Source organism: Cyprinodon variegatus, unplaced genomic scaffold, assembly GCF_000732505.1.
Source record: "Cyprinodon variegatus isolate N-32 unplaced genomic scaffold, C_variegatus-1.0 Scaffold215, whole genome shotgun sequence".
Taxonomy (NCBI): domain Eukaryota; kingdom Metazoa; phylum Chordata; class Actinopteri; order Cyprinodontiformes; family Cyprinodontidae; genus Cyprinodon; species Cyprinodon variegatus.
The window spans coordinates 1,003,380-1,028,525 of record NW_015150668.1 but is presented as its reverse complement, the minus strand read 5'-3'; the positions used below and the strand labels follow the sequence as shown (position 1 = coordinate 1,028,525).

At 38.6% G+C, this 25,146-nt stretch overlaps 1 protein-coding gene across 1 annotated transcript in view; it reads right to left on the bottom strand.

Annotated features, from left to right (window-relative positions):
* Window positions 1–25,146, bottom strand: part of pard3 (par-3 family cell polarity regulator) — a 337,809-nt gene that overhangs the window by 67,790 nt on the left and 244,873 nt on the right. The window contains exons 21-22 of the mRNA XM_015380465.1: window positions 20,307–20,435; window positions 10,391–10,666 (exon numbers count right to left, since the gene is read on the bottom strand). Coding sequence (XP_015235951.1) covers window positions 10,391–10,666; window positions 20,307–20,435 — 405 coding nt within the window. The remainder of the gene's footprint in view (window positions 1–10,390; window positions 10,667–20,306; window positions 20,436–25,146) is intronic.

Sequence of the window (25,146 nt, the reverse complement as noted above, 5' to 3'; positions counted from 1 at the left end):
AATATGTTTCCTCTTCATATAGGATAATTACATAATATGCGCTTGAAATAAGTAAATTAAATAATTTCTTCTTATTTTAAAAGTAAATTGTCTTGTTCCATTGGCAAAGTGTCCCACTTGCCTTCTCCATACAAGACAAAATGCAATTATTTAAAGAAAATTTGAGTTTTAAAGATTCAGATTTTTTCCATTGTGAGTAGTTCTGGTTCTGCTGGAGGTTTCTTCTTGTTAAAAGGGAGTTTTCCTCTCCACTGTCACTACAAGCATGCTTGGTGTGAGGGATTGCTGAAGAGCCAATGATTTGATGCATTCAGCTGGTTTTCCTTAGAAAACTTTGAATGAATTTGACTGTATGATCTGGTTGAAGAGTCTCTGTAAAGAGCCTTAAGATGACATGTTGTGAATTGGCGCTATATACATAAACTAGGTTAAATAAAACACAGAAACATGTTCGGATTAATTTAGCACAAACACGTCATACCAACACGGTGGTGGAGGTGTAATGATCAGGTTTTTCTACAGCCCTAAGCGAGGGCACCTAGCTGTCATAGGCTACATTCACACTGCAGGTCTTGATGCTCAATTCCGATTTTTTTGTGAAATCAGATTTATTTTTTTTTTGTTGCCGTTCATATTTCCAAATATAGGCGACTTGTATGTGATCTCCTGTGTGAACTGCAGTCATACAACGCAAGTGTCCCACGTGCACAGTAGAGGACGCAATGACGTCACAAGCCAGCATGCTCTGTGTTTACGGAAGTAAACATGGATGGTAGTACCGGAGCGCATCTAGCGGTCTTTTCCAACCTTAAAAACTCTTATCTTTTCACATGTTTAAACATAAATACTGTTCTCTGCATCAACATCTGACATGGTTGTTGTTTTCTTGCCGCTTCTGTGTAGCAAGACGCAGAATAGTGACCTTTGTTGGGTATTAATGGCGTTCAGGTCGGATGAATGCGAATTGGCCATTCAGACACAGGTCGCATTTGAAAAGATCAGATTTGTATCGGATTTAGGACCCCATAGCCAAGTGGCCTTTTTCGCACTGGAAAAAATTGGGTCTGTGTTTTTCAGACAGCCATGAAAAGATCAGATCCAGGTCGCATATGGGCCAAAAAAAATCGGATTTGGGTCACTTCAGGTCTTACCATACATCAAGGATCCCCTTCAATGGATCAAGCAGGCCTTAGATTTTAAACATCGATGTGACCAAGAGTATCCAAAACGACATAAAAAACTGCCACACAAATAAAGTTAAAGCAGTAAAACCATTTACATTAAATTTGAAGTTGTCTAAAGTGTAAAGATCCAAACATGTTATGATGTTTTAATGCATAAAATTATAGCAAACCTAAGACTAGGAAGAAGATGTATTTCAATTTTGCTATTATATATAATATATTTAGTTAGATACCCTTGAGTTTCCTTCTGTATATTAAAAACTATCCTGGAGTTGTCAATTATCCCTGTTTTATGCAAATATTTCTAATTAAGAGTCTGAGTTTGTTGGCAGAATTTCAAAATCCTGTCCCTGTTCTCGTTTGCAAGCTGCAGTCGCGATTTAAGAGGGACCATTTCAGGCAGCAGCGGTGACCTCCCAAGCAGCGATGTTCCCCAGGCTGCAGTAAGACATCCTGTTCTGCTCAGTAACGTGCTGAGAACACATCCATATTCCTCATTGCAGCGAAAGCCAACATTTTGATGGCGAGACCATTGGCACATTACGTGCCAGACAGCGCGGCAGCTGAGGCACGGAGGGATGTGACTGAGCTTGTTGTAATGGTGGTGAAAAGAGTGAAAAAGTCACAGCTGCAAGTTCTCACAGCTCTGGGTCAGTCTGGCAGGGAGAGCAGCCATTCCTCCACAATTTCTCTGCTCAAGCTGGCTTTCATATAGGCTTAAAACAATACGATTAAAGGATCCAAGAGACAATGGCATGTATATAAATATTAGGGTTAAAAATAACCAGAGATATTATGTAAATGTGTTGTATAGTCAGACGGTTTTCCAAACAGATGAGATAAACAGATTAGGAGACATGCTCAGGTCATATGTGTGGGATTACAGGACCTGGATAAACATCAGGAGGTGTCTGATGCTAAATGGATTGTTGGGATAATGAGAGTGAAAGGCTGTTTCTGATGCCCCCGTCATACAGTGTTTACAGGGAGGGGCGCTGATTAGCGTACCGGGCTAAATGTAATGATTGTTTGACTTTTTGTTGTCAGTGTTTCAGAGCCTCTCAGAGGAGACTTTAAGGACCTCCATATAGAAACAAGCAGGACTGTATATGATGTTTTTCAAAATAACATGAATTCTGCGATTGCAAAATTAGCCAGAGCAAAATAAAGCTCTTTAAAAGCCAATTTGAAAGGTTTTCATGCTTGTTGCTTAAGTTAAATTATAATTATGTCGAAGAAATGAAAATAAAATTTAAGAACAGGCAACCAAAGAAGTATAAAAAGTGCTGTAAAATACCAAGTAAAATAATCTTGTTTCCACTGAATTTAAAAATAGAATATTACAGGTGACAAATTTCACATAATGTTGAATTTAAATGGCTTCCAGGATGATATAAAATCATTTACCTCCATGTTAGAAGCAAAGCCTGCAGCTAAAATGTGAGATGTAGATTTAAATGTTGATTCATTCAGAGAGAAGGACTCATTCAAGTGAAGATCTAACAGTCAGTCAGCTTATCTAGGTTTTTTGTTAAAGCGGGAAAATATGAAGGTAATACACCTAAGTGGTAAAAACATCCATATATAGTAAATATAAATATGGTGCCATGCTATAAAAGAATATACCACATAGGCAGAACTGTTTAACGTTAAACTATAGCAATTTTTTTATTTTAGGACTTTAAGTTACCGTAATTTTCAGACTATAAGCCGCACCTGAATATAAGCCGCAGAAGCTAAATTGCATGATTTGTACATATACAAGACGCACCGGACTGTAAGCCGCAGGTTTTTTATGTTTAATTACCATATGGTTCGTGCACAGAGAGGATTGTCGGGAAAGAGGCAACTGTTTGGGGAAGCTCCTATTTATTAACATTTCAACACAATTGAATTGAGACAATTTTTTTTCTGCTGGCGTCTCCAACGTCTCACCATTGACTCGTTGATTCCAAGGTTACGTGCAGCGGTTCTATTTCCTTTAGTTTACTGCCAAATTGACAGCCTTTAACTTAAAAGCTGCATCATATGCATTTCAACGTTTGTTTTCCATAATGAGGGTGTCACACATACTGTCTTGCGCTCGCAATGTCCGTCTTTCTCGGAGTCTGCTTCCGGAGGACGTCCGTATTCTCGCGCGCGCGGCTACTTGTGTGTTGAAGCAAATGTGACGTCAACATGGTGGATGGTAAAATCCATAGATTTACGTATTACCCTAGTGGCCGTTAGCTGTAAAAGTCCATAGATAAGCCGCATTGTTATATAAGCCGCAAGGTTGAAAAATGGGGAAAAAGTCGCGGTTTATAGTCCAGAAATTACGGTAATCATTTAAGTTTTTTNCACCCTCTCAGATGGGGTGGAGGAAGCCTGCACACAGAGGTAGTTTTCAGCCAGTCCAGATAGCAAGGGCAGCGTATCTTGCTTGTTCCACCAGCACAGGCGCTATCCCTGCAGTGTCCAATGTCCATCTTTCTCGGAGTCTGCTTCCGGAGGACGTCCGTATTCTCGCGCGCGCGGCTACTTGTGTGTTGAAGCAAATGTGACATCAACTTGGTGGATAGTAAAATCCATAGATTTACGTATTACCCTAGTGGCCGTTAGCTGTAAAGGTCCTTAGATAAGCCGCATTGTTATATAAGCCGCAAGGTTGAAAAATGGGGAAAAAGTCGTGGTTTATAGTCCAGAAATTACGGTAATCATTTAAGTTTTTTTTTTTTTTTTTTAGGTTTGAATTCTATGCTATTGTAAATTGAAATGCTGATTTTTTCCCTACTTTTGTGAAAACAGGGGTGATTTGGATATGAATAAACTAAACATTTTAAACTTATTATTGAACAATCATACCTTTTATTAAAAGCTTATTGTCCCCTTGTGGCAAAATATGTCAATACTTTCATGCAAATAACCAAATACTTATCTGTACTGGAAACCCATTCAATAAAGTTAAAGATTACAACTACCTTGGTTTTCTCGACTGACTTAAATTATTGTCCAAATATTTAACAGGTTTACAAAACCGAAAATGGCTTTTCAGCTCCAAATAAGGATGTTTTTAAATTTTATTTTGTTACAATGCATCACATATCTTGTAATTTCTTTAGTTTCCTATAAAAGCGTCAAAATAAGGTACTTGAAAATCTGCATTTACTCTTTCTAAAAAGACTAATTGGAAAATTTGACATATACAGACTGTTTAGTGGCCATGTTTTTCTGTGTGTCAGTGTTTAGTTCTTTAAAAAAAAAAAGATTATTTGGGATGTAGTTCTGTCTTTTATTTTTAAATTACTTTATCTTTAAGCCAAAGCTGTTGGAAATTTCCACATAGATGGATGAGACCTACAGTTCTTCCTTGTGTGGGAAGCTGCCATGTGTGCTCTGGCTCTGGCACAGAGCTGGGACACTTTATTCCCCTGTCAACACCGTGGAGTCTTATTCAAGGCAGAATCTGGGTACCCGGTACAGGCTGCAGCATACCTGTCACTGCTCTCAGTGTACGACACCCACACACCTTTGATTCGTCACCGTCACTCCTCCTCATTTACAGCTAACATATGTGGCATGGCGACAAAACAGACAGATACACATGCATTCGGAGAGAGAAAAAAGGATGTTACGGGCACAAACAGAGCGAATACATCCAAAACACGTGAAGTAAAGATGAATTAAGCTCACACATGCACACATTCTCCTGTCTTATCAGTGTATGAACAGCAGCAAGGCGACTGCTGTCTGTTTGTTTGCCTGCGCCGCTGCTTTCTGCTGCGTTTGTGATACAACACGGCCCACACCGAGGCCCCTTATTCCCCCGGTGGAGATGAAATGTAATGGAGCCGATTCAATAAGGAGCGATGCCTCCTCAAAAAGAGAGCACGAAAAAACGCCGGGAATCAAATCACACCGAGGCCCCTGGAGACTTCCCGGCATTCACCGCTGCCTCTTAGATGGAAGGGGAGAAATAAAACAATAGCGCCTAATTCACTGGGCTCTGAATGCAGGGATGGAGTGGGATGCAGCAAGTAAAGCTACGTTTTCACTGAAGTCAGCTAATTAACTGCATTAGATAGGAACAAAACACGGGGTTAATGAGCTGGGAAAACACTTTTTGGATATCCTTTGGTACACAGTTTCATCGGATTAGGAGAAAATCTTTAAACTTCTGCAGAGTGCTTTTCTTGAACTTACTGAGCCTAAAAAAAAAAACAAAAAAAAACAGAAGTTCTATTATGTAATCTGAATGGGAGCCAAAAGTAAAACACATTTTTATCAAATGATGCTACACCTTCCCACCTACACCTAAAAACACAAATGCATCACTTGTTTCTGCAAAAGAGGTTTCTAATTTAATGTCCTGCTAAAGTCTGCAGCTTTCAATACAGCCAGACTCATCAATGGAAGGAAACAATCGTGAAATTCTGGAGCTACTTGTCGCTTCATGGCTTCAAGTCTTTTTTGAGCCCACCGGACCTCATGGACATGCTCCATAAAAGCAAAGGAAATGGAAAACGACTCCCAGGGGATCATGCCAGGCTCCTTTCCAGCCTCTCTGGTTGTTTTTGTTTTTCAAACCACTGCTGTTAAATTGAAACTTGTGACGGTGCGGTGTTTGAAGGAAGAGCAGGCGATTAAAAATGAACTGCAGTGGATATTTTTGCAGCTGCTTAGAAGGACAGTTGAACATGTTGCAGGTCTGGCAGGAACCCAGAGAATGAGAGGTTCTGGTTTTTTCATTAGTGTCCTCTAGTTCGGAGCAAAGGTTATAAACAAATTTCCTTTTCAGCCGCACAAGTTGGAATAACACACAGCTGTGGTTATTAGGGGGACATTTTTCACCATCATTCATTTTAATCAATGCAATAATCCTACTTGCTAAAGATCCTAATGCAACATTGAACTAAGCCAAATTATTAAATGCAGACAGGAAAAAAAAATAATCCAGCACCTAACAATTCACCATATTAAACTAATTATTGGATAATCACTGAATATATTTGATAAATGTGATAATTTAGGATTCACAAGTGCAGATTTCGGTCAGTTTCTACATTCCTTCTTTGTCTGAGACTAAATGTAATCAAATTTAAAATCCAAATTTAGAAACAAGGGTTTTAATTTAAGTCAGAGGTTCAGTAACATATTAGTGTCATAAATCTCAATAATAACCTGCTTTTATGAAACATTTATCCTCGACATTCTGATTGGGAGTTGTTAAAGGGGGTGATTGTCTCCTGTAATACCTGAAACCTGTCCAACTGACCATCAGAACCATAGACAGGTTTCAGGTATTACAGGAGACAATCACCTAACCTGACTCCAAAAACTTCCGTAGAAATAATTTTGGGAAGGGGCGAAAATACTGGTTAGCTGATTGGCCTATGTTGGTGATAGACGAGCCAAATAAACCAATCAGATCAACGAAGCATATGACGTAACAGAGCGAAGACGAAGAGGAGCCAATTGATAGATCAAACTCTTGCCGAAACCAGTCGGGAGAAGAGCAAAAACATCTTTTCCTCTGAGAAAAGCCTCCAGAGCAGTGTTTTGCTCTTCTTTCAGTGAAGAAATACTCTGTAATTCCGATAAAACTTGCTCGATAGCCACGCTAACGCTAGTTTCATCTGCTGAAGCCGCCATGTTCTTTAGACTGAACTGTCGCGCTTCTCGTTGCGTCACACCTTAACCCGCCTCAAAGCCAACGCTGATTGGACGTTCGTTTGGTGAACGGCTCCAAATTTTCTTCAACGGAGAGTCTCCAGACTGATCTGCAAGTGAAACCTTGAAAGCTCGCGAGATCAGGATGGTCTCACTAGGCTAACAATCACCTCCTTTAATGACAATCCCCCAATTTAACGAACGACCATCAGAACCATAGACAGGTTTCAGATATTACAGGCTAACAATGGAACCAAACGACCTGCTGGTCGATTTCAATTTGCATGTTTTTAAGCAATACAAGGCCTTGCTATATAAAGGCTCAAACTAACTTCAGATCCAGACATTTGAATTGAGAAAGCTTCCTGGAGGGGAAGCGAAACGTCTCCAAACCTTGGAAACCAAGTCCAGTGGATTTGTTTTTAAACTTTTACGGAATGTCTTAAATATGCCTACAAACGTTTTAGTCTGCAGGTACCTGCATTGACTTGCCTTAAGGATTGATACAGTATAACCCAAGTGAATTGTAAACTAGAGTACAGACCAAAGGTTTGGACACACCTTCTTGACCTCTTGAAGCTCATCAAGAGAATGCCAAGAGTGTGAAAAGCAGTAATCGCAGCAAAAGGTTGCTACCTTGAAGAACCTAAAATATAAGACACATTTTCAGTTGTTTCACACTTTTTTGTTAAGTATATAATTCCACATGTGTTAATTCATAGTTTTGATGCCTTCACTGTGAACCTACAATTTTCATAGTCATGAAAATAAAGAAAACTCTCTAAATGGAGGCCAAACTTTTGTTCTGTACTGTAAGTTAAGGAATTTTTATTTTATAGCCACCAGTTTGACTGTTGACATCTTTATATTACTGGATTTTATGTGTTTAGATAATATGTCTAGAAAGTTGAATAAAACACTGTATAAATCTTCCGCCATTAGTAAATATGAAACGTTCTGTATCACAATCAGCCAATAACTCTTTATATTATCTCTGACCCTATTAGCTTAGATCTGAGTCATAATCTTGTGACAGTCACAATGTGGCAGAAGCAGCCATAGTAGCCCACAGTTTAATAATAAACTACTGTGACAGTTTGAAAGCCACCTCATGCTTAATATGGGACATTTAATAGGCGTCTCATAACCAATATGCTCAGAGATTCCTTTCCACACAGCTACGATTCAAACTGACCCCGATAGAAATGTGAAGCTGTTTGTCTAACAGCTAATTACAGCTGGCCTGACATCTGATCTGAGAACTGTTGGTGAGGGAGAAAAATAACATTTCCCCTTCAATCTTCTTCCACAGACATGTTTATACTTTGATCGAATCTCCCTGCTAATATCAGTTCACGCTGCCATTTAAATCCCAAAACAAACAAACGTTTTTCTGAGACGCCCTGGTCGACTCTGCTTACCACAGCAGGGGTCTAATGCATTTCCTGCGCTGTAGAGGGGCAGACAAGAAACAGGAAACAGGCTTCTGTATATTTACACAAAATATATTTGTCTTAAGCTTTAGTGCAATCTGAGAACGGAGTGAAAAATGTTTAAGGAGTTTCAATCTGTGGCACCTATACTGTATCCTCCAGCTAAAGGCCAGGGTTTCAGCATTGAAGAAAACACACTGAATACTGTGTCTAGAGTCACATGAAGGCTTATGGACAAATGAATTATTCAAGCTGGAAAGATGTGAACATGCTTTACACTCTAAAAAGACCACCAGAGGCTAACTAAAGCAAGACTCTTGTCTAAACTCAACAGAAAAGAGGCATACTATCTTTCATCCAATTTCTGCCTGCTGTAACCACATCATATAAAAAAGTCATGTCTCTCTGGGGTTTTTGAGGTGAACGGAGGGACGGAAAACCTGAAGGGCAACACTTCCAATCTAATTGGCAAAGAAATTTACCCAAAGTCATGTCTGAACTTTACTCTGAGGCTTTACTATGAGGTTAAAATCACACAATGTTTTAATCCAAATACAGTCCACTTCATCAAACATTATATTTCAATTTCAGCCGATTAAGTTAAATGTTTTACACTGGAAAAACGATCTAGCAATAAGTAAAACTTTCTTAAATTAAGTGTATTTACCCTTGATTTGAGTAGGTAAAGGAGATAGTTTGGAATCAGGATTTTTACTCTTAAAATAAGATAATTAGATAATATTCACTTGAAATAAGACAATGCAATTGTGTTTTCTTATTTTAAATCTAAATGGTCTTGTTCCATTGGCAAGATGTCTCTTATCTCCTCAATTCAAGAACAAATGCACTTATTTTAAGAAAAAATGACTTATCAAGATTTTGATTTTTTTGCATTGTAGAGAGAAAAATGGATTCAAAATTTTGCGCAATCAGTTATTTAATGAATTTTTCAGCCGACTCCTTATTGATTTAGAAATTAAGAAACGTTACGTTTAAGACTAAAGATGACGAAGCTAGAAAATATTCTAAAGCTAGTAAAGGAAAAAGGTTTTGGTTATGAATGCAAAAATAAATAAATAGAGGTCATTACAATATTCTAACAAACAAATACTCCCAACTACTTTAATGGTAATTTATCTGCTATGTATAGATGTTATCTTCTGTTTGACATTTGCTTGCTCGTACTGAAAAATCTGCAGAAGACTGAAAACTTACAACAGCAGCACAATGAATTATGAATCAATACGGGCTCCCGCTCTCTTTAACTCTACGCAGGCTGCCTGGGGCCATTTGGGGATACGTAGAAAGCACTGTTAAGTCAAACCCATTCATTCAGCGGCGCATGTACTCTGCTGCACCCATTCCCGCCGCCCTGCAGGCTCTCCACGATTGCTTCCAAGTCCACAAAATCTATCTTTAGGGCCGTGCAGCACTCGCTCCATTGATTGGAGGCGGTCCAGGACAGGCCTGCAGTGCACAGAACTGCTGCAGCAGCACAGATGCAAAAGATGCAAAAGATGGGTTTTCTGAAATAAATGACAGCTGTCAATCAAACTGTCAAAGGCTCAGGTCACATTTTTACTACAAAGATTTGAAAATGCTGCCAAGTGAAAAGGTCACATTAAGGTGAAATCAACACGGGAACAGATGACGGAAAGAAAGAGGTAGAAAGGTCAAGGGAGACAGAAAGAGAGACGAATATTCAAAGGTCTCCATTCAGCCGCCGCTTCCCACAGAGTAATTCCACATTCCCCAAAGAGCGGAGAGCCACGTCTCTCAGCTGACATTTACCGCCTGCCTTCTGTTGCTGTGATTATTTTCTTCTCCAGGTGTGAGAGCCAACCTGCACTTTCTGTGCAATAATGCTGTTCCGGGATGAACGGGACACAAACCAAGGCCAAAAGAAACCCTTTATACTTCCACTGATACCATGACCATGATGAAAATAAGCTGGGATACAACGGATGAGAAAATCTGACTGTCATTGGAGGCAGAATTTAACTCATTTAGAATCAACACAAATAAAGATTTTTTTAGAATGTCATGAAGCCTCAGTAATGAAAGCAGTAAAAAATAAGAAAGCATCAGTTCCTTAGGACGGTCACAAAGCTGTGAGAAGCCTACCTGTCTGTGGATGGAGGCCGCTCGTTTCGGGCCCTGCTGCCTGGTGAGTAGAGGGAGTCAGAGAGCTGGTGCTGGTGATGAACGTGGGGGTAATCGTCTCGGGGGCTGTGGGCCCGGCTATGGCTGCTGTCCACGGAGAAGTTCAGAGGGTTGACGCCGGAGTACGTATGATCCTCCTCAGAGGATCTGTCTAATGTGCGGCCGACGTCCAAGATCTCTGCGTAGTCCCGTTCCCGAGCCTGGCGTTCCCTCAGCTCCCTCGTCTTGGCTTGAATCCTGACGGCAAAAATCTAAGTTAAAGACACTAATTGATATAGTATAAGAAGATAATATGAACTTAGTTATTATATAGGTACTTGTATGTCATTTAAGGAAGTTATCAATTATTCCTACTGCCAGAGACTGAATAATTACTCCCCTGTGGTGGATATTTGGTAGCTAACTAATGCTACCAAGGATATAGTGAAGCTATAGTAGGACAGTAACAGGAAGCAGTGACACTCGGCTCAAATTCTGCTGTGATGAACCACAGTTTGTGACAAGACTTGAAGAGTTATTAAATAAGTCACCAAGCTGTCTGCTGCAATACAAGCCAGCAGGAAGGATCTGCATCATCTCTAATCTGTGAATTAAAGTGAAGCTCCAACATCATTATGAATACATTTGTTTCTCGTCTGTTAGAAGGCAAATAATAAGTTCTTATGTAGACCTCTATAAAAGAATTAGAAATGCTAGGGAAGTTGGTCTGTATCAAAATAACAGAATATACAAATACACATTTAGTAGAAAGCGCTTTTTGACTGATCAGAAAAGCAGCATAAAATGGAGATGGTTTAGTCCTGGTTTAAAGGAAAACTAGTTTCTAAATCGTCTACAGAGCATTGAAGCTAAATGATGCATGCTACTAAACTCTGCATTGGTGATTACGGACAAGCACTCTTTATTTTTTGACACCTGGTTGACTAGTATCAACATTTTATGGACCAGAAGAAAGTAATCTGCTTTACCTGGTTTTGATAAGGACTCCAGCTACAGCTCTTTACAAAAAAAATAGCAGCACTGACAGGGGCTTGCAGTTTCTTATTTGAGGCATCGAAATTATGCTTAGAAAGATAAAATAAAATCAGGAAATAATTCTTTGCTATATTGGATCCAAACACTTAAGTCAAAAACAAGCAAATGGTCTATGGTGTGAAATTGGTGATTCAGAAATTTTACATTTTTGACACAACTCCTACTATGAAACATAGTTCGTGGGAAAAAAAAGATAAAAAAAAAAAAGGGTTTTGTTAATCAGAGGCTTTTATTCTCTTCAAACTGCATTTAGAAGGCTTAAAGGTATTTGCAAAGATTTAAAATAAGAACACATGAATAATTAAAACCGTTTAATAAAAGTGTTATTTAAAAAAAATTAAAAGAAGCATTCATTGAATTTGAAGCAGAATCTTATAAAAAAAAAAAAAAGACAAAAAACAGAACCAACAGGCAGATGGTTATTTTTTTTTAACTTTTCATAACAGCAGAGAGAAGATGTGGAGTTTATCGTTTGAAGTGCCCCTCTGTGAATAATAAACTAAAGGTTAGAGTCTCCTGAACAGTCCATGGATTAAAGTACTGCCAACATGCCTCTTTCCTTCCAAACAAAGCACACCACCCCTGGCATCTTACTGTGTCGCTAAAATCACCATTTCCTTTACAGACATTATCTTTGTGAATGATTTGCAACACCATTTTCTGTTGGCAGTGGGGGACTAACTATCGTAGAGCCCTGTAATTAGAGCCTTGACAATTATCAGGGCTTTACAACTAGCAATTATCAAACTGCTCTCTTCTCTTTATAGGTCGCTTTTTAACGACAGCGGGAAAGTGAATGGGACATCAGCCACATGGAAAACCCAGCAGGATAAGAAGGAAAATGACTCCCAGAAGAAAAGAAATTGGAAAAAAATAAAAAGAAAATACTTTTAAACTAAAAAACAAGGCAGTTACTGAAGTTTCAGAGTAGCTACGCATCAGCAAGATCTGCTCCAACTCCTGCGACGTAGGCTAAACCAAACGTACACGTTGTCCTCGCTATGCGTTGACTCAGCGACTAATATCTCAGAGGGACACTGGGCTCTCGAGGGAGCTATCTTTAAACCCAAAGGGAAAGCTGTGTTTTCTTTCAGGGAGAGCAGGACTTCTAGTAGCAGTGCCTGATTGCATACACAACAACAAGGACTGATAAGATAAGGCCAGACACAGCAATCCACTTCCCAGCCTTACCGGTGTGGGGCTTTCTTCGTACTTAAGGCCAGGATCTGTCAACAGGACCAGTTTCTCATCAAGGAACCAGAGTGAAAGAACTTGTCAAAAGGCTCTTCTCATAGAGGCAAACTCAACTCAGTTTGATCAGTTAAGATCAGGCAGGAAAGGCTAAAATTAGCTAGAAATATTTTAGATTGCCTCCCGAATGTGGGCAGAATTCGCTCAGAGGTTTGCTTTTAAAAGTTAAACTGGCTGAAAGGAAACAAAAATGTGTCAAACACTGATGTTTAGACGGTAAGCAGAAGATGTTTGAACAGATCTTAAATAATAGATGGAAACAGAAGTCTGAGCTTACAGGTCAAAGCCTTTAAATTAAGGTTTCATTCCAGGAAACACCAAAAAAACAACCTATATTCTAGTTTTCAAGATCATTCTTTAGTAAAAGTCTTTCAAATGTCAGCCTTATCAAAGGAATATTTGCAATCGTAAAAATACAAAAGAGTAAGTTTAATTTGTAAAATGCAATTTTCTATTAATAGTAATTCCCTTATATTTAAGAATGTTTAAAGGTTTTGTTGGTTAAAGTTTTTGTTGATTCTAGGTAAAAGAATTAGGATAAATCTAGTGGATTTTATTTGGCACAGGTTGGGACTTCAGGGAAAAGTGATTAAATTTGTGATTAAGTTTGTTTATTTGATTCAGTTTAACTGAGTTGAACAGTAGGCCAGGCTATAAATACACCAAAACCTTCTTGGATTTTATATTTTACATATTAAGTCTGAAACATTGTTAGGATTAAATATCTGGTAGTTGTTTGCAATGAAACATCTACATAACCCATTATCCAATCCAAAGGTCTGGATAAGCTGAATTTAGAAGCGATAGTTACGCTATTAGCATTAACCATCCATCCACATTGTATGTTTAAATTAGCCTGATAAACCAGACTAAACGTGAGATTAAATGTGTAATTTAGTCTGGCCCCGATTAATGAGAATTTGGAAGATTGTTGATGAGAACAACACCTTGTTTTTCAAACCATGTCTGTGCCTATTGGCCAACGCTCTGACCAATGAGCGCAACTGACTGTGACGTAAGTAAGCGTGACAGAAAGCTGGTGGGGGAGTGTAAACAGACAGCCTGTCAGTAAAATGGCGAATATGTCCTTCTTAAAACTGAATGAGCGTAGAGCCTCTTTCTTCTCAAGTTTCAACGAAAAACCCAACTCTAATCCTTCCAAAACTGATACCAAAGCTGAGTCAAACAAGAACTGTTCAATAGTTGTTGCCATCTTCCTTGTTGTACTTTATCCAGCGTCGCGCAACTTTTTCGACACACCCTCAAAACCCCGCCCGCTTTGCAACCAGAAATTCAAAACACATCTCTGCGTTGTGATTGGCCCGCCAGTTCTAGGGCCAGGGGCATTGATCGAGGATAGACCACTCGCAGGCAAAAATGATTTTGGCCGCTGGCAGGTGGGGCTAGTTCACTAGGCTAGGTTTAAATATTTGGGCTCACTATGTGGAACTAACTAACAACAATGGATAAAACCTGGTGGTTTATTTTGGACATGTTTTTTTTCCTGTCGTGCCTAAACAAACTGAATTTTATAACTCCTTCAATAATATATTTTTTTAAATAGTATTAGAGTAAAAGAACCAAAAAAATGTCTATCTTTTTCCCATTGGGTGTACATCTCTGGCATTAGTAACAAATACATTTACTTTATTTCCCTTGCAATATTGTTACAGCCTTATTAGCCTTAGCAATATTTTTGTGGGTATAAAGACACCTTTAGATAAAAAAAATCTGCTCTCTCAATGAACTTTTCGTAAGCGGTTTTAGAAAAGCTAAGTTTTTGTGTGGAAAATGTCTTGAACACCTTTTGCTGCTTTGGTTCCTTTAACAGTCAAACTGAAGCAGCATTAAAACTCTTATAGATGAATATCTGCCCACTTGGCTCTAAACCCAGATACCAATGGTAGATCAGACAGAGAGGCAAGCAAACCCAAAGACCCCAGCTGTTGATGACAGGATGGTTCTTGTCTATGGAGCGAGTAGAGAAGGTGGTAGCTCTGAATGGGAAGGTCAATGGACATGTTTTGTTCCAGTCATTGATTAATTGTTTTGTCTCGTCTTTTGTAAAAATGTCTCAAAAATACCTTTTGGTGATGATTGAAAGGTGAGAAACAACAACAACAAAAAGTCTTTCAATCATTTAAACAAAGGTTTTCTTTTTAAAAGTAAATCATGTTTAATGATGCTGAGGATAAAAGAAATAAGAGGGAAACAGCTATAAGAAATGAGCGAGTGGCACCATAATGACAATCAATAGGAGAGAGAGAGCTACTGTAAGAGACAGTGTTTGAAAGAGCATAGAAATAGCAGGATGGGACATTATGGCTGAAGAAATGTATTCGATGAGTGACCTTTCTACCACATCAAGCCAGAACAATGGCCCATTATGTGCAATTGTATCCAGAGAGCTACAAGCTGGCCTTTTTAGCCATAACGCTGACATAAGTGTCAGACCAGAGTGAAAGGCAGGAAGTACAAGAAGGGAAAAGGTCTGGAGGGATAAGATGGCTGCTAAAAGCTCCTTTTGGCTGATAACACGTGTGGATTGTTGTTTTAAAGATTTGGCACCAAGTACCTGCCATGACGGTGTTAATGAAGTCCTTGAAATAGGATTTGCAAGGACATTTTGAAAAAGTCTGTAAACGCAAAGGAAACTGAAAATTCATGTGGAAATGTACAAATCTGGTGGAGAAGTGGTGACACTGAGCAACTGTAGAGATCAGAGAAGGTTCACTGTGAGACTATTGTTTATTGTGCAGTGTCTTGCTTCCTCCTGGTATTGAAGTGATTTATTAAACGTGTGGGGTGATTAGGGTACAACCCAAAAGTTGTTGGGTCAAGACAATGTGAACAGGGAACTTGTTTCACTGTATTATGGAAATTTTTTTAAAATCCCACTGATGTTTTAAAACAGTTTTTGGTTTTTAAACTAAAGCAAGAACTGTCTGAGGTGATGGGAAAACATCTCAGTTGCATTAAGTCCTGACTTTCACTAGGTCATTCCAAAAACTTAAAGGACCAATAAGCAATACTCCTTATTTTAGATAGAATAAAAAAATAGTGAAGAACTAAAGGTATCTTCTTTGATGTAATACTGTGAGTCCTCACACACAGTCACTCTGTGTTGTTCTCCAGAGTCTTATTTACAAGCTGAACAGGCTGCGCATTAATGTATGTATGTATGTCCACGTGAATAGCTGCCACACAGAGTTCATCCCCTGCCTGCCTGTAATCTGCCACCAGTGAAGCGTAAAGTAGGAGCAAAATGCCAGACAGTGCATCCAGTGGATCAAAATATTCAGTTATAATTGTTATTATATAACAAATGTTTTCCTTGGTACCATCATTATAGTTATGAGTTACTTGCTTCTTCAGAAGACATGCTTCTCTTAAGGTGAAATGTCAATATTTTTTTAACGTATTAGAAATTTGTATTACTTGTAGTGGAAATATGTTTTAACTTAGCACTAAGTCCACCCTTATGGTTTCCCAATTTACAAGAACACGAGTATGGATTTGTGTCCTCGCCTAGAATACAGGAAAGTATGGACTTGGGAGAACAGGAGCACACAGCATAAATATGGGTCAATTGGAACAGAAGCGTACTGATGACATCACCACACGCTCGGCTTGTCTGGAGCTGCATTTCACTTCCTGTTATTAATAGTCTATAGATAATAATAAATTATTATTTCTTTTATTTATTGGGGAAATAACAATTAAAAGTCAGATAAATAGAAATCAAATGAACAGTTTGTCAAATAAAGCAACAAACTCGCCATCAGAGCCAGTCATTCTTCACACTATGCCGAGAGAGGGCTGCTGCAGACGGGCTTAAATTAGCCCTGGGTGCGGTTAGCCTCGGAGGTTTGCTGGTTTCTGCGGTCCTCTCAATATCGGAACTTTTTTTTAAATTACGCACTTTATCAGTAAATGGGCCATATAGTGAAGCTTAAAAGTATAATATTCTGACCTCAAATGATCTTAAAACATACTTAAATAGAACAACGGCAACAGAAAAGAGAACATTAACTTCACTGGAAGCTGCTCCTGCCGCATTGCATGCTGGGATAGCTGTCAATCTCAAGAACGGACAAGTCTGCTCTGATGCATCCTGGGTAAACAGGGTGGGGCGAGAACAACATCCGGGGACTTTGTCCGTTCCCAGTCTTGTGTTCTTGTGAATTGGAACAGTAGTAGAGCTGAGGCTGATTTTTCACGAGTACATGAGAATGCACAAGTACGCATAATGAGAAACGGCCATTGAATGACTCTCAAAATGCAGAGCAGAATAACAGTCCAGGTCCAAATCAGGAGCAGGTTCTCTTCTCTCCAACTCCGTGAGGTGTTGGTCTGTGCCTCACCTTCTTGTTGCCATTCCCATTCCAAGAACCCTATTAAACATTGGCTTTAGTGACTGCATTCAGTTTAAGCTCTTGGGTTTAAAATAATTGTTTGGTACGATGGAGGCACAGGGGTTGAGTTTGTGACCCATGAACCTTAGCTCACAAAGCTCGAGTCATTGGTTCAAGACCCTTTCCGTCAACCTTTACTGTATATCTGAAAACCACAATAGCGTGGAATGCAAGGGAAAAAACTTTAAAAATAATTTTCCTTTTTTTTTTCTTTTTTTTTCTCCTGCCCTGAAAGGAAAATAAAAATATAATTCAAAGGCAAATTTTCTAAGTGTTTGATCTTGTAATACTGTGTTTAGCCACTAGAGGCAGTAAGGTAATAAGACAAACACTGTTGACTGGTATCCAAGAATCAAGGTCCCAAATATAAAATTAGATTTTTGCAAAGTAAAATGAGAGAAAAATCGGGAACAAAAACTGTGTATTCATTGGTGATGGCATGTGGTTATCATATCAACCTTGTATGTTTATGAACAATAGAGAATTATTTGCAGGGATAATCCACCATATCTGTAGGACAACATCACAGCTGCTCTTTGTTAGGATCAAGACTATTTCCCAAATAACCTTAGATTTGCTGTCAGTCACTGATCATCACAGTAAATAAGACATGGATATAAGAAATGATGTGGCAACAATTTAGATATGAATGCTTAAATGATTATATTTATTTATGTTTTAATTATAACAGCTAAATGGAAAGTAGTTGGGAAACTTGCCTCAAAACACAGACTGAGGAAAAAAAGCTCTTAGCTTAGATTTCTATGTCTTTTTTTCTATCTCTCTGACTATACAGTTGAACAATATAGCCGACAATGACATTTGCCTTTGATTTTTTTTTTTAAGTTGTCTTGCAGGGAAGGAAAAAAATCAAAATAGTCCAGTTTTTTTTCCCTTTGCCTTTCAGGGCTTCCGTAGTTAACCCATCAAGGAAACAATGAATTGAATTAATTGTGATAACTCAATTATTTAAAGAATAGTCAACTAATGTAGTAATCCATTAATTGCTAATTTGAGTATATAGACTCGAAAAGATGCCTTTAGCTGAAAGATGAACCCACTTAAAGAAATTAATTCTTAAAATATATTCAAGGTGAAAACCTTTTTGTCTTTTAATATTTCAGTTCAGGCTCAGTTTTAGTTTCTGTTTCATTTAGTTTAAATTCTGTGTAAAATCTTATTTAAGGAACTTTTTGCTAAACGAATATTAATCAATTGATCAAAAAAAAAAACTGAGAGATTAATCTATTAGTAAAATACTCGTTAGTGGGAGCCTTAAATCAACCTCTCTCTTAATTCCATTTAAAATAAGTCTAAAATAAAGGCCACAAGTGCATAAAAACATATTTAGGTTCAAAGGTAACTGAAACATTATATTCACTCATAAGGGCAGTTATCCAGATGGTTGTGTAATTATTTGTTATTTAAAACCCCTAAAGTTATCTAAAGCAGCATCAGGTCTATCAGCCTTCATTTACCTGTTCTTTCAGTCATAAAATCACCTTCATATCAGTGCAGTTTTTTTAGTAGTACTAAACCAAAACCTTGCACTGCAGACAAAGATGAAAAGACCACTGTCAGATGAAAACATCTGATTTGGCCTTTGTGTTGAATTAAAACTAAGGACTGTCGTTATATTATGTGACTTCTAAGCACTGCAGGCATAAAGAGAGAATACAAACCAGATTTTTACAACAGGAAATCTTGTATAAACATGGGCTTTAATGACTCCTGCCCTTCAAGCGCTGCCTGGGAATTAATTAGCTGACAGAGCTGTAATGGTCCTGGCTTTTATAAACTAGTGCCTCCAAAAAAACTGGCACATCGCCCAGCTGGCATTTAATTTAAGAAGAAAGGCTTTACTTAGATTTGCCATCTTGGACCTGTTGGTGTTAAGGGAAATCACATCGCTATATTAAGGCTTATTATTATTTATATGTTATTTAAAGTTTGAACATGAGACAATGACATGTAGGAAACCTTCGGGGTGTAATTTAGTCATTTCAGGGGCTACGCTGCAACAACCATCAAACGTCCAGAATATTTTTCAGTCACTTCTATTCTTCCATCCATACATGCCTAAGTGTAGATAAGCTGAATTTATTTGCTGTGGTAAGTCTGCATAAGTTCATAAAGAAAAGCACTTAATGATGTTTTCTTAAAACATGGATGCTCTCATATTAAGCTAAGCTTTCCCTCCAGTCCAATAAGTATTAAGAATGGACATGTAAATTAGTGGATGGAACCGGCTCTGGTGTTCACACAGCATGCCGCTCGGAGCCAAGGCGATTTTAACAAGGGTCGCTTGCCGACTCTTCTGAGCTGGGTAGACATGCCTCGGTGAGCTGTTCCCGCTGCCACTAAAAGCCGATTGTTCCCTGGTTTAAACTGGTATTTTAGCCAATGAAAAAGGTTTGCAGTGCAGAAAAAGAATATAAACCACATTCATCACAATTGAATAAAATAAAAACTGAGGTAATAATCTTTGGACTAACAGAGCAGAGATTAAGTTAACAACAGCTTCAGCTACTACAGATAGAAACCAGTGATTGTGGCCAAAATCTTGGTATTATCATGGACTCAGACCTGAACCCTCAGAGGCACATAAAGGCAGTTATTAAGTCAGCCTTTTATCATCTGAAGAACATTTCCAGGATTAAAAGTCTAATGTCCAAGCAGGATCTAGTAAAACTCATCCATGCATTTATCTTTAGTAGGATCGATTACTGTCTTTCTAGGTTTGCCTTAAAAGTCCATGAGACAGCTGCAGCTGATCCAAAACTCTGCTGCCCGGGTTCTCACCAGAACTAAGAAAGTAGAGCACATCCTCCCGGTTCTGAAGACCTTCCACTGACTCTCTGTAGCTCACAGAATAGACTTTAAAATCCCTCTGTTGTATAACAGATTTGTTGTCAATGTATCAACCCTCCAGACCACTCAGGTTTTCTAGTTCCAGCCTACTCTGATAAATTATTCCCCTCATTAACACTAGTAGTGGTGCATAATGCAGCTTTAAATGATCAATCATAATTATCATTTAGAAGTATGCTCAAGTTTATTCACAGACAAAATGTCACATGGCAATGAAGAAAATATAAATAAATAATATTTTGGTTTTGTACCGTATTCCTGCACCCATTATTAATGTCATTAATGGTTATACAAGTTAACCTTACCTCTCTTGCTCCATCCTCATCTTCATCGTTTCTTCATCAGAAACCTGCGTTTCCTCTGGTCTCCACTTACTCGATCCTTTCCGATCCATCTTCTCTGCAGGCCGCTCATCTTTGCGATACTTCCCAAATCTGCAACACCAAAACATGAACATTTAATGTTAAAGCTGTCATATATGTGAATGCGCTGGAGTGATTAAAGTAATAAAAAGGACTTCTTTACTTCATGTTTACTTCATGTTTTATTTCACGTTACTAGTGGACGTTCAAGTTCTTCCATGCCAGAAATAATCAACGATGTCTGAATTGTTTTAACCCCTTTCACTGAAACGATGGGGAAGATATCAACCTGCCTGCATCAAACTTTACACTTAACAAAATGCAGTTAGCCTTGTACTGTTTTTCTTGCAATATTACTGGTGCAAATTTAACAGTAGTGTCTCCTTCCTAGCTGTGGCTAGTAACGTTAGCAAAGCATCTTTAGGCTAATAGCTGTCCTTTTTATGAACAGAATTCTGACTTCATATCAAACAGCTTTGTCATTAGCCAGACATCCCAAGTTCCAAAAACTCATTTCAGGGAGATGGCTCAGATATGAGCTGGAACAGACATGGTTACTGATAGGTCCTTTGGCTCTACTTCATTCTTTTTCTTTACAAATTCTGTTTTAGTAATTATTCAAAAACAATAAGGTGATAGCTTCAGTGGAATTGAGATAGGATCCCAGTTCTCATCTGATAAATGTTTTTTTTTTTTTTTTCACAACAAATAAAAAAATTCTCTAATTTTTACAGATGAATTTAACAGTTTTTCTTGAGATCAAATTCAAATTTTATAGAAAACAGTAGTTTTAACTTAAATTAAGTCAAAAATAATAAATTATAAGTGTATATTGACCTCATAAGAAACAGAATTTCAATTGAAGCTAATTGAAAAGAAATTTCCATTCATGCAGCTCTCTTGATATATTTGAATCTCTTGCCCTGTTTTTTATTTCATGCTTTTCTGGGCCCCCATGAAAACATGCTGGCCCCCTCCTGGCCCCCTGGTACATTTGGTCTAGATCCGCCACTGTTTCTCACCTTCACTAGACGTGGATATACTTTAGTATATTCTAATGTGAAATTAGTCCTATATTTTCATTTCTTACTCGAGGATTGAACCTTTGCCGTTTCACAGGATGCACAGCTTTGAATGGTAACTAGGTGACTGGCAGAGAGTAACCCAGAGAAACTTATCGGACTGATCCACTCAGCTCTCTGACAACCATTCACCTGGAGCGCTGGTTGATCAGAGCATCACTGTGGACAGATATGCTGCACAGGTTTCACCGGCAACCTCCTCCCCACACCCTGCTCTCTCTTGTTGTCTGCGCAATCAAACTAGTTCTAATCCACACATGATGCATGAATTAGTGCCTGCACGCTCTCACTCGCATAAAAAAAAAACGCCTCACAGAGTGTAAAGTCTGGGATAATTTATCCGAGTCACGGGCATCCATGAACAACGATCTATATCAGGGAGACTCCCGGAACTTTGTCTGTGTCTCAAAGTGAGGTCTAATGTTGTTATGCAGCTGCATTCAGCATAAGTTCGCCCCTTGCTGGCCCAACTGCATAAAAACAAACACCCAGTCCCCCTCTGCATTGTGGCCAACTTAAGCTTAACTTAAGATGTTTTGCCCTTTTCAGGGAAATTTTCCAGTCATGAGATAATTTTTCAATCGGGCCGATTTTCAGCCTGATCGTGCGTCGTGTAGTATACAGGGGGTAAGGAAGGGGCGATCAGCCTCTCACGACCACCTACCGATCAGGAATCAGGGGATCGAGAGAAAACCAAACATGTTTGAAATTGCGTCGGCCATCATGGGAAAATCGCTCAGTGGGCATGTGAAAACAAGGATTCTTCTTCTTCCTCTCAGATGAAAACACAGAATCATGGCGGGGGCGCAATGAGTGAAATAAAGTTCGCTCTGTAAAATCCACAAACCATAGTAGCCACGTTTGCTCAGCCATGTCTTTATGCAAATACGTCGACGCCTTTTCTTTCTAGGGCTTTCAGCACATAATTGCACAAATTGCCAAGGCAGCACATTTCTCTCTAGTGAGCTTCATATTCCTCTTCTACTCGTTTGGCTTCTGGATAGACAAGTTCGAGAAGCGCCATCCTACAGCGGAGCTGAGTCTGACCTGGTTTTAGATGTACAGTGTGAGCAGGTAGGTTGCATCAGAGCGTCGGGTCACAGAGTTTGAATATACATCGTGAGCTGTGAACTTTTAAACCCTGCGGTTTTGTTGTACAGTGTGAGCTGTAGCTGCGTGCAACAATTGAAAATATCGCAAAGTGTATGCCCGGCTTTAGCGATTTTGTCGCTATATTAAATGCCTTTTCAGATCCCTTTAGGGATTTTTTCCAAAAAGCGACAAAAGATAAATCTAGCAACTTTCTCTTGTCTTGTTGGAAATTTTATGGTGACAACACAAATCATTAATCGCCCTGAGTTTATGATCTTCAGTGAACAGTTGGTGAACAAGCCCCTCCGTCCTCCAAAACACAGGGACTCCGACGCAGAAGCTGCAGCCTGTGTCTGCAGTCAGGGAGTAAAACCACTCTCCTCTATTTACCCGTAAAACATCAGTTGTATATGCGCAAAGCTTCTGCTGATCCCCCTGAATAAAAGATCTGAATGTAAATATTGTATTTAACATTTTTTTTTTCTTAAAAAAGGTTGCAGTGAAATACAATAGGGCATAGGCGTGGTTTCAAGCGCCTCAGCCAACACCCCCCCAAGGCATCTCAGGGCAGAGATAAATGACATTTTTCAATGAACTACTTTAGTGACCTAACTTTATATGCTTAGATGTGTTATTAATCATTCAAATTCAGATGGGTGATGAATAACTGAGAACACATATTTATACTTTACACTGTCTTTAAACAAAATTATTTAAAGTTTACTACACTTAACCAACTTTAGGAGTTCAATTAATAGACTGAAGATCTTTTGTTAACGCTAGTAGCCGCAGCTAGGAAGAAACCGGTCATTTTTCAGGAGGCAGGGATTTCCTGAAAAGTAGCCAGTTTACTTTCTCTGGTCGGTTCCACCCTGAAAGTGACAAAAGTCGACATGAGCGCAGAGAAACAGGTCCACACACGAGTAGGTAACACGAATAATTAATAGTTGCATGAAAAGCAAACCGCCATCGCAGAGAAGGAGCATGGACTTGGCAGTTTATGTGTTACTTTTTTATAAAACTGCTCGTATGAGTATTTAATACGCACATGCAGAACTTTCACTCCATAGTTTTTGAGTTTATCTAAAAGCTACATGAACTATAGTATTTACTGAGCCCCTCAGTAAATACATATAGTTTTTTCTACCTGTATTTAATAAACCTTTGTCTGTGGAAGTGATTAAAATTAGACATTTCAAGGAATTGGATCAGGGTATGAATACTTTTGGGAACAAGTGTATTTTCTATATTTACAAGGACCAAGAATATGTTAAAAAAAAAATCCCTAACATTTTATATCTGAAAAGGAATCACTGATTAGAGTATAAAGTCCTCTTGAACCAAATTGCAGCAATCTGACTGGAAATGCGACCCAAACTCTGCAGAGGAGTGACTTTACACTGAATCAGGCTCTCAAATGAAGCATTTAAAAAGTTCTCCTCATGAGTTCAGACCCAATTCAGCTCGTTTAAAGTTCGGGAGCAGACGCAGTAATTATATTCATGGGGAGGGAACGATGCCTAATGAAATAGAAGCCTTTGCAGAGATATTTCAGCTTGATTGACCCAGTATAAAGCTGCAGCCTGTTGAAGAAATGACTTTGGCACCTAACTCGCTCCCACAATGAACCTGCGTGATTATTCACAGGGAAACGGGTCCGCTGAGAATATCTACGACTTCCAAAGTAACAACGGAGATAGAAACCAAAAGGCTGCATGTGAATTAATGGGAGACACGGAAGAGGAGGAACAAAAAGACAGAAGAAAAAAATTGATTTTGTCTAAATCAAACATGAGAATAAAGCTAAAAGGAAGAGTACAAGGGCACCCTTATGTGAGGTTTAAAGAAACAATCCAAAGTCACAAGATCAAAAGCAAATCAGATGCTGGTAATCCCCCCTAAACCTCAAGTGTGTTTGAGGATAAAAGAGAAAAAAAACCTACACTACCTGAATTAGTAATTAGGACAACAAAAAAACAGAAAGATTGAAAAGTCGAAGTGTCTTTGTGGGGAAAAAAAAAAATCAATGCAGATGAAAGAAAAACAAAACTAAAACAAATCAATAACAAAATATGCGAAAGTCTAACAAAACAAACAAAAGACATCTGTAAAAAGTGATACAGTGTTAAAAAGAATCAAAGCAGAATAAAACAGCACAGCAGGAACACAAACACAAAGAAACAAAATCACAAAAATAAAACAATTAGAAATATAAAAGAAAAGACAAATATTGATGTTCTCTACATGTTTCTTCACATAGAGGACGAGAGGAAAGATTTTTTTAAAATTCCCAATGATTTCTTTAGGGCTATTACTAAAGCAAAAACGACAAAAAATGTCAGTGAAAAAAGTTCATTCACAAGCTGGATTCACTATAACTAATAAGGGATTTTGGTTCTGATACAAATCAATTAACTGGTTGTAGAAGCTTGTGAGATTTACTCATACTGTAAGTGCTGCACACTGTTAGCCTTGGTGCCATTCCGAACTTAGTCCCGCCCACAACGTTTGAGGTCGGTAAGTTCGGTCTGGCATTGCTCAATAGTAGCGCGAGTATGCTAGCACAATATCTGGCAGGCCAATCAAATTGTCAGGGCGGGCTTTATACG